This window comes from Pristis pectinata, chromosome 25 (assembly GCF_009764475.1).
Source record: "Pristis pectinata isolate sPriPec2 chromosome 25, sPriPec2.1.pri, whole genome shotgun sequence".
NCBI lineage: Eukaryota > Metazoa > Chordata > Chondrichthyes > Rhinopristiformes > Pristidae > Pristis > Pristis pectinata.
The window spans coordinates 30,990,838-31,001,533 of NC_067429.1; the positions used below are offsets into that span (position 1 = coordinate 30,990,838).

The 10,696-nt window shown below is 42.0% G+C and overlaps 1 protein-coding gene across 1 annotated transcript in view; it reads left to right on the top strand.

Annotated features, from left to right (window-relative positions):
- The window catches only part of ccdc47 (coiled-coil domain containing 47), a 38,878-nt gene that overhangs the window by 22,651 nt on the left and 5,531 nt on the right, over positions 1 to 10,696 (top strand). The window contains exons 9-12 of the mRNA XM_052038932.1: positions 2,117 to 2,202; positions 3,284 to 3,342; positions 4,180 to 4,289; positions 5,015 to 5,182. Of these exons, the coding sequence (XP_051894892.1) occupies positions 2,117 to 2,202; positions 3,284 to 3,342; positions 4,180 to 4,289; positions 5,015 to 5,182 (423 nt within the window). The remainder of the gene's footprint in view (positions 1 to 2,116; positions 2,203 to 3,283; positions 3,343 to 4,179; positions 4,290 to 5,014; positions 5,183 to 10,696) is intronic.

Sequence of the window (10,696 nt, forward strand, 5' to 3'; positions counted from 1 at the left end):
ATTGCCAGGATTGGAGGGCTTGAGTTATAACGAGAGATTGCATAGGCTGAGTCTATTTTCCCTGGAGTGCAGGAGGCTGAGAGGTGACAGGAAAGAGGTATGTAAAATTATTGGGGGCATAAGGAAGATATCCAGTGTCTGTTTCCCACAGTAGTGGTGTCTAAAACTAGAGGCATATGGGTTTAAGGTGAAAGGGAGGAGGTTTAAAGAAAATCTGAGGGGTAAACTTTTCACACAGAGTGGTTCGTGTCTGGAATGAGCTGCCAGAGGAGGTGTGGTGGAAGTAACAACATTTAAGAGGCATCTATACACGTACTTAAATGAGCAAGACATGGAGGGATTTGGAATTAATGCAGGCAAGTGGGATTAGTATAGATAGGCATGATGGTTGGCATAGACGAGGTGGGCCAATGCTGTACAACCCTAGGACTACAACCCTAACTCTCTAATTCACTCCACACTTTGCATTTCACTCCTGAGAGGACTAGATACAGCAACCTATGGACTTTGTCAATATCCCAAACTGTAATACTGAAGACCTGTGTCCTGGAACGGGTCAGACCTCTAACAAAGTATTATGCAGGGCAAAATGGCTAGCTTGATTGGCATCCCACCTTTCTTCACCGTCTCCACAAGTATAGCATTTGTGGCTGCAGTATGTACACCATCTGCAAGGTATACTGTAACAACTGCATCCAAGCCCCCCTCTAGATGGGTACGTAGGTACAACATTGCCTCCAAGCTCTGTTCCACGCCGTTCATCCTTGACAACTACTGAGTCCAAGTCTTTGTATTTCCTATGTAATAGTATTCTGGGAGTACTTTCAAAAACAGTTGCAATGGTTCAAGAAAAGTGACTCACCACCACATGCTTAAGGATGGCTCCTTGCAGCCAGAGAACAGAGTGTGGGAAGAGGAGAATCTGCATGCCATGATCTATGTTCAAACTGACAGCATGGGTAGAACTGGAATATAGTTCTGTGGAGAGAATTTGGGGAGTTAGACTTTGAATTTGGAATACAGAACCTTCATAATAATGTCTGAATTGTTGCCTGAGCCATGCACAAATTGACATGGGGCTTAACAGATCAGTGACTTTGAATGCAAAGCTCAGAATGTATGGAATACTATGTACAATATTGGTCTCCTTATTTGATGAAGGATGTAAATGCATTGGAAGCAACTCAAGGTTTACTAGACTAATACCTGGAAAGTATGGGTTGTCTTGGAAAGGTTACACAGGTTTGGCTGGAATCCTCTGGAGTTTAAAAGAGTGATGGGTGCTTTGAATAGATCCTGAGGGGTCTTGGCTAGGTGAATTGGAGGAGATGCTTCCTAGTGAAAGAATCTAGGGGCCACTGTTCAAATTGCAAGTAGTTGCCCATTTATGACGGAGCTGAGATCATGTTTCCTCTGAGGCTGTGTGTCATTGAAACTGTCCAAAGGGTGGTGGAAGCAGTGCCTTTAAGCAATGCCTTCAAGGCAAAGGTAAGTGATTTTTGATAAACAGACAAAGAAACTACAGATGTGTCGAGCCAAATATGCTACAAGTTACTAAAAGTTTACAGATGATAATACAAGCATATAAGCAGCGCAAGCAAAGCAAAACACCAATCTGGACACTAATCCCACAGTAGTTTCTCATTGTAGAGTTTAGAACTGGGTGAACGTATCAGGTTCAGGGTTCAGGATGAATTTCTGCACTTAGGAATGCTCTATCCCAGAGGGCAGTGGATGCTGAAGTCATTGAGAATAAGTTAATATCCATTTACGTTTCGGGACCAGGAATCAAGAGTTCTGGGGATTGGATGGGAAATTGCACTTAGGCAATCAACTTAAGATCTCATCTTACTGAATGGGAATTTTGCCATGTGACAGTCTTAAAAGGATAGCATCCAATCTACTGTCTAACAATCAAAATTTAAATCAACCATGTTTTCTGAACACCCCCAAAAAAAACTAATCCGTCACCATTCCATCCATGTGCCTCTGTTTATATAGTGGAGGTTGTGTTTGCATGTTGTTGTTGCAATTCAGTTCAGATGTTTACAGGAGGGATTTGGGTGAAGTGTTGCTTGCTGAAATACCTAGACACGTCTTTTCTTTCTGAACCTAGATGGTGCACTTCCTATCAAATCACGCCGACAAGATCGAGTCTGTTCATTTCTCAGACCAGTTTTCTGGGGTGAAAATTATGCAAGAGTAAGTATCACTAACATCTGCATGACAAATTGTGCTCAACTGTAACATTTGGTAATCATCAAATGTTGTTTTTGGAAATCCTGTTTCAGCAAAGATTGTTTTTCAGACTATTAATTAGGGAAGACTTTTCTGTGTTAGAACCTGTGGTGTGGTGTGGTGTGGCACTGGAATAGGGAAAGTTATATGTATTGGAGCCCTGGAGGGGGGTTTGTTTGGAGCCCAGGTTTAGTTTTTTTCCAGCTTGTGGGTTTGACAATAGTCTGGCAAGCTGCCAGAACACACATTTGTAAAGCTGCCTTCCATGATCTCTACACCTCTGTCTGAACATTTCTGGCTTATGGATATCGCCTCTCCCTCATAGAATTGCTGGTGTCAATAACTTCTGAGTTTAATGATGTGTATTTGGGCACTACATGACATGGATGCTGGAATCCCAACATGATTGTTGCTGAGTCCAGGGTGCACAATTTATACCAGTCACGTAACATTGGTCTCTGATGCAATGTCTGGGCTGAAAAAAAACTTAACTAATGCTCGGCAATCACGGCACCATGCTGTAAAAAAAATCTAGGTTCCCAGTGACGCCAGGTGAGTGCCTGGATTGTCAGAGTTGGGCTTGGCTGTCATCCAACCCATAAACTGATGATGCTCTGTATTTCGGGATATGCTGCTGAACTGACATGAAGTACAGGAGTATGCTGTTTGTCTGAAATCTGCAACTGAGAGTTAGGAAGCATACGTTCCTTTGGGAACAATGACATGGACTAAACTTCCTCAGACTCCAACTTTGAACAAAAAGTAGAATATTAAGCCCTTGCTGCAGTACTTATTATGATGGCCTCAGTAGGAAAAAACCAGTTCAAGTAGGATTTTTAAAGTTTTGGAATGGGAAGGAGTGAAGAGGAGGTGGATTTCTACTGGAACAAATTAAAATCAATACTTTTAATAGTCATTTGTTTATTCCTTGTTATTGCAAAATACTCTGTAGTGCTTAATTTCTTGCATGCCTGAATAGTTAAAAGGAAACTGGTGAAGATGGTCCCTCCTAAGTTTGCTGAATGTCTCTTTTCTTTCTGTGCAGAGAGGGTCAACCCCTCAAGCTGCCTGACACTAAAAAGACACTACTGTTTACATTTAATGGTAAGTCTAAGGGTTAATTTTTATTCCCATTGATTTACTTAGCTGGGAATGAGCCTCTATGCTCCCTTGGATCTGGAGGTGAAATACATGCTTGATGAGCATTGTGTTTCCAGACCACTGTCAACACAGCTATATTACCTGTGAATGGGTTGGAACAGCTGAGTTTTTGGGTATAATAACCTCTGAAGATGGTCATCCTGTAAATAAAGTGGCATAGAGAATAATAACTGAGATGTCAGATCCCTGAGAAGCAGCATGCATCATCTCATTGAGAGGTAGTACCCTGGAGACACTGCACTGGTCCCGGCCCAAGCCCTGCATTTACAACTCCTGCCCAATGCAAGTGCAGTCCCACAGCTGCAATAACCTTTTGCTGCCCATGTGTCTAATCAAGCTCCAGGCCTGTCTGCACAGCCTTCCTGTGAAGCACGACTGGGCCCTGGGTAGCTGATCCTGCCATCCTGGTGCTGTACTGTCCTAATGGTGTTTTGACAGTTCACACTGCCAAAGGTGTTTTCAACTGTTTCTAGATTTAAAATGACATTTAAAAATGGATTAAATAGACTTAAATCATTAAAAATACTTTAATTTTTAATTTAGAAACAATTGCCTGATGAATTAACTAAAGCATTAGTATTTATTAAAATAAATAAAGAAGTCATCTTAATTTAACTTTACGAACTGTTGGCAAAATTGACATTTCAGCCAGTGATTTAGAAGAATGAGGAAAGCTCCTCTTGGCCAGAGATTAAATCTGACGATTTTACGTATTTGATGTGTTATTTTAGTATCCGTAACATGATTGAGATCAGGTTATGTATCTCTACTTCCCTGCAGTGCCTGGAATCGGCAACACTTACCCAAAGGACATGGAGTCCCTACTACCGTTAATGAATATGGTTATTTACAGCATTGACAAGGCAAAGAAGTATCGTCTCAACAGAGAGGTAAGAGCATGGTGCATCATCTTTGCTCGTATCTGGTTTATCTGTAGATCAAAATTGCTCAATGGCCAATCGTTGCAGCTGTTTTAATGCAAGGAGTCTTAACTAGTAGGGTAGATGAACCCGAAGCTTTAATTAACACATGGAACTACTATGCTGCTGCCATCACTGAGACATAGTTAAATGATGGCGCGGACTGGGAACTCGGTATCCCCAGGTACAGAATTTTCAGGTGCGATGGGGGACATAAAAGATATGGCATTGCACCGTTAATCAAGGAATGCATTACTTCAGTACTGAGGGAGGATAACCTAGAAAGCCCCTCAACTGAGGCTATCTGGGTAGAGATTGGGAACAAAAGGGTGTTATCACTTTGGGGGTGTATTATAGACCTCCCAACATTCAACAAGAGATAGAGGAACAGATATGTAGGCAAATAGCAGAGAGATGTGATTTAAAAATAGGGTTTTTTTGTGATTAGCAAAATAGTGCATGGACATGGTGGACTAAATGGCCTTTTTGCACACTGTACCTCTGAAAGTGTGACTATATCCAATTGCCATGAAAAATTCTCCAACTGCATTTCACCCTCCTCTTTTCTCCTCTGATTTCCCCCCCCCTCCCTGCCCTCTGTGTCTCTTCCCCTCAGTCTTCAGTTCAATGTTTGAGTGACTGTACAGGTGGCAGCATACTGAGTCATTCATACTTCTCCACCTCTGCCAAAACAGGGTAAGCTGAAAGCCGATAAAAATCGTGCTCGCGTGGAGGAGAACTTCCTAAAGATGACGCATGCACAACGTCAGGAAGCTGCTCAGATCCGCAGGGAGGAGAAAAAGCGAGCAGAGAAAGAACGAATCATGAACGAGGAGGACCCCGAGAAACAGCGCAGGCTAGAGGTACTAAATGATCCCGAGTTGACTTGGTTCAGTCTGGCATATTGCATGGTACTGGTCCTTCATTTCTGCAGCCTGGGTTCTGCAGCCATGATTATTGGAATGAAGCTGTTTGAAGCAAGGACCCAAAGTTAACCTGGTCTGTATTGTCCCCCTCTGCTCCTGTGTGGACTTCTCACTTCTCTATTACTTTTCAGCCAAGTGGCAGTCAATCCGGTTGTAGCACCTGTGGCTGAGATCCCCATAAAATATGAACCAGGGGCTATCCTGATCTGAAAGGCTCAGCACATGCTCCATTTACCCATGGCTTGTCGTACGAGCCACAGTATAATTTATATCAGCTTACTGTTTGCTGCCCATCACTTCCAATGTGTGTTAGCTGAGATGAGTCTGCTCGGACTGTCACTGAAAATTAAAATGACAATTGCCCTCCTGTGGTCCCCATTGAGAATGGGGTGTCAAGCCGTTGCCTCAATCGGCTGCAGTTCTTGTGAATTTGCTCTCATGGTTTTGTCAGATAGGGCATCCAGAGATTTTGACTTGGCAACTAAATCAGGATGGTTTGTAACTTCAAAGCAAACATAGTGGTGCTCCCACAGGCCTGCTGCTTTCCTGGATGGTAGAGTTTGCAGGTTTGGTGGATAGTATTGAGGAAGACTTAGCGAGTTGCAACAATGCATCTTGGAGATTGGTTACACTAACTTCGCTCTGTCAGTGGTGGAGGGAGTGATCCAGTTATATTACACTAAAGTTGTGATACGTGGGTGTTATTGAGGTGCATGCTTGCAATACACACCCATTGTTGGCCTCTAGTATTCCCAAACCACAACAGTTAATTGCAGAGTATATGTCTCTTGGTCGAGAGAGTTGCCCTAACTGCACTGTTGTGAAGCTTTTCCATTGACAATTGGGACTAATCCAGTCGGGGAACCATATGCACTTGAAACTGGATAGTGGCTACCCCTATTTATAGCATAATCCTTGCACAGAGAGACCAAGAATAATTTAAACTATCATTTGACTTCTAATTTTTATTTCATAATTCATAGTAATTTTATGTCTTTGCACTGTACTGCTGCCACAAAACAACAAATTTCACGTCATATAAGTCAGTGATAATAAACTTGATTCCGATTCTGACCTGAATTTGGATCCAGATACAAGTGGTCAGGGACTAACCTGTGACACCAATTGCTCCAACTGAGGAATGTCAGCTGCAAGGATTGCTTTCTGAACCACGATGCCCAAGCTTCATTTGTATGGTGTAGGATCTTTTATTTTGATGTTGTTGAATTGATGAGCAATTTTAGGGCAGAGATTGCAGTATGCTGCACTACATCTCAATGCATACAAACTAGGAGCACACTACTCACCCCCTCAAGCTTGCTTCGCCTCTCAATAGGATAACATCTGATTTGATTGCATTTCCCAACTCCGCATTCTTGCCTATCCCCAATGACCTTTTATCTCTTTGCTTATCAAGCATCTAAATCCCTCTGCCTTAAAAACATTCAAAGACTGCTTTTCCTGCTTTTTGATGAAGAGAACGCCAAAGGTTTATCCCTCCGATAGAAACAAATTCACTTTGTCTCTGTGTTATTTTTGACCATTGACCCCAGTTCTAGATTCTCCCATGAGAGGACACATTCTCTCCACATTTATCCTGTCAGAATCCCTCAAACAGGTCCCCTCCCACTGTTCTAAACTCCAGCAGATGCAAGCCTTGTATTGCCCAACCTTTCCTCAGAAGACAATTCCTGGCATCAGTCTTTAAATCTTCTTGGAACTGCTTCCAATGCTTTGATGCCCTTCCTCAAACAAGGAGAGCAATATCGTACACACTACTCCAGATCTGGTCTCGCCAATGCCCTATACAACTGTAGAATAACCTCCCTACTTTTGTATTCAATTCCCCTAGCAACAGACAATAACACTGTCAGCTTTCCTAATTACCTGTGTACTCACCCTTAACAAAACGTGCATTAGGACACTCAGATCCCTTGGCAGCTCAGAGCTCTGCAGTATTTTTCCGGTAAAAATAGGGAGTTTCACATTTTCCTACATTGCACTCCATTTGCCAGGCCTTTGCCTACTCAACATATCTGCATCCCTTTCTAGCCTCGTGTTTTTTTCACAGCTTACTTTCCTTATCTATTTTTGTCATCAACTTCAGCAGCCAGACCATCAGTGCCTTCATACAAGTCACTTGCGTAAATAGTAAGAAGTTGAGGCTCCAGCATTAATCCCTTTGGTGTATCACCTGTTGCATCTTACCAACCAGTGAGAGAACCATTTATACCTACTCTGCTTCCTGTTAACCAGTCAATCTTCTGTCCTTGCCAATCTACGACTACCTACACCACAAGCTTATATTTCCTGCAGCAATCTTTAATGCAGCACTTTGTCAAAATGCCTCCTAGAATTCTACACTGCTTCCCCCTTTATTCACAGCAGGTGTTAACTTTTTCAAAGAAATCCAATAAATTTACCAAAATGATTTACTTTTCACAACACCATGCTCAGTTTATCTGATTTACCTTGAATTTTAAAGTGTCCTGATATGTCTTTAACGATGGCTTGTAACATTTTCCCAATGAAGTAAGTTCAGCTAAACCAGCCTGTAGTTCCCTAGTTTGTCTATTTTCCTTTTTTTGTTCCAATCAAATGGAACCTTTCCCCAGCCTAGTGAATTTTGGAAAATTAAAAGTAAACAGATTAACAATCACGCTGGTGACTTCCTTTAAGGTCCTTGAATGAGATCCATTAGGACCTGGGGACTTGCCAATCCACAGACCACCAATTTCTTCAGTAGTTCTCCCTGAGGTCCTCCCTACTTTCCAATTCCTAATTTGTACTTGTTTCTGTGATTCTTCTCCTACATAGTGAATCTTTTTTGTTATTAGTTCCCCAGATAACTTCCGAAGAACCTTATTAACTTTTTATTTTCAAGTATCTATTAACACTTACGATCTGTCTTTGTACTTCTTGCTAGCTTTGCCTCTTGCTCTAATTTATACCTTATTAGTCCGTTTTTTATATATTCTGTCCAATTGTCTGACACAGTGGCATGCCATCCTAACTGTTTTTTTAGTTAACCATGGATAGTGGGTTCTTCCCTTGGAATTATTCTTTCTCATTGGAGTGTTATCCATTCTTTGCATTCTGAAAGTCCCCTTAAATGTCTGTACGGCCTCTTGATTAACTGATTACTTAACCAACTGTAAACTGCAATCATATTCTGATCACTACCACCGAGGGGCAGTTTCACCAAGGCCATTGATTACTCCTGTTTCATTGCACAATTCCAGATCATCTTTAGCGTGCTCTCTAGTTAGCTCTGGAATTTGTTGGTCTAAGAAACAACCCTGAAAGTTGAGCTCTTCATGTTGGCTACCTTTGCCCATTTCATTTTTCCAATCTATATGTAAATTAAAATCCACCACAATTGTCATTGTACCTTGCTGACAAGTTCCCATTAGTTCTTTATACGCCATTCCACTACGTGGTTTCATTTTCGACAGCCTGTGTACCATTCCCACAAGTGACATCTTCCCTTTATTATTTCTCATCTCCACACAAACCACTTCCATATCCTGGTTTCCTGAACTTGAGTCATCTCTCTTTTGCACTAAGACTATTGAATAGCTGAACCACTCTACTACCTTCTCCTGGTTTCCTAGCCTTGCAATATTCAGGTCCCAGCTGTGCCATCCAGCAGTCCCATCTCTGTAATGACTATCAGGTCATACCTTGTTATTTTTGTCTGCACACTTGGTTTATCTGTTTTGTTAGAAATGCTACTTGCATTCAGGTACACAGCCTCCAATTTTGTCTTTTCATTATTATTGTAGCCTCTACTTATCTGCTGATTTTAGCCTTGATTTGTGCTCCAATCCTTCCCGTCACAGTTTGTTTGTAATTTCCAATATTAATACCTTTCTCTCTAGCCTTGTCTCACCCTTTGATTTACCACGTCTTCCCAACTTTGATATCTCACTCTCACTATTTAGTTTTAAATCTCTGCACTTCCCTAGTTGCTTGGCTCATTAGAACACTGGTCCCAGGATGGTTTGGGTGTAGCTGCCACTTTCCCCAGAATTGGTGCCAGTGCCCATAGACAATAATTTACTTCTGCACAGGTCCTGGAGTTACGCATTCATTTCTCTTGTCTCATTTGCCCGATGCCTCTTTGCATGTAGCTTGGGTAAACCTTACTACCTTTTGCTTCTTAATTTTGTGCCTGGTTCCTCGTGCTGACTATGTAGAACCTCTTCCCTTGCCCTGCCTATGTTGTTGGTACCTATATATACTATGGTGATCAGATCTTGCGTCTCCCACTGTAAGCTCTCGAACCTTGGCATCAAGCAGCCAACAAAACCTGGACTCCTGCTCTTTGCTGCAGAGAACTGTGTCAGTCCCCTCACTTTACTGCCTCTTACTACCACTACGTTCTTGTTTGTATCCTCACTTCAGTGGCTTCCTGTACCATGGTGTTGGGGTCAATTAGTTTACCCCCCCTCATCCAAACAAGCAATATGTTCTTGCTGTAAGTTCCCACAAAAACGATTAACCTGGTATTTTTGATTAAGGAATATCGACTGTGATACTGAAAAGAATCTCTGTCCCTCTTTCAATGATGCCTTGAGACCTTTTAAATCCACAGTCAGGCAAATTGGACTTCAATATCTCATCTGCAGGAAGCCACTTCTAATAGAGCAGCACTCCTTCAATCTAGCTAATGCACTGAAGTAATGGTGTGTGATTGGAATGCAACATCTCGAACAAGCAAAAGTGCTACCCACTCATGAGCCAAGTGGACATCCATTTTAGTTTATAAATACCATGACATACATGAGAATGAATGGGAATAATATTTCTCACCAGCCTCCTGCGTTTAGTCATCACTCCTGTAAAGTGCACTGGAAGTAATGAAGCAGAGGAGTCACCAGGTGGCACCTTTCCTTACACTGCCTCCCACCCCCTCAGCCCCAGCATCCTGTCCGTGCACTTTCCTCTTGGATGTGCACGTGACCCTAATCCTAACACTTGAGATGACTAAATTCAGCCTGTAATAATAACTCAATTCCTGGTAAATAAAAATTTGAAAAAATACAGATGCTAGAGATTTGAAATAATAGTATATTATTCGATGGGCCGAATGGCCTGCTTCTGCTCCCTTGTCTTGTGATATAAAATGCTGAAAGTACTCAGTGGGTCAATCAGCGTCCGGTGAAAGATAAACAAAGTTAACATTTCAGGTTGAAGGTCCTTCATCAGAATTCAAAGAGAGAAAACATGTTGGTTCCCTGAACTAACTTATTTTTATCCCAGTTTTAAGTGTCCTTGACCTGAAAGACTAACTCTGTTTCTCTTTCAGCAGATGCTGTCTGACCTGCATCTGATGGAGACATGGTACAGAAACCGGCCCTTCATCCCACTTTATCCATGCTCATGTCCGCAGTTATACTAATCCCATTCTCTGGAACTTCTCAATTCAAGTGTTTATCCAGCTATTTC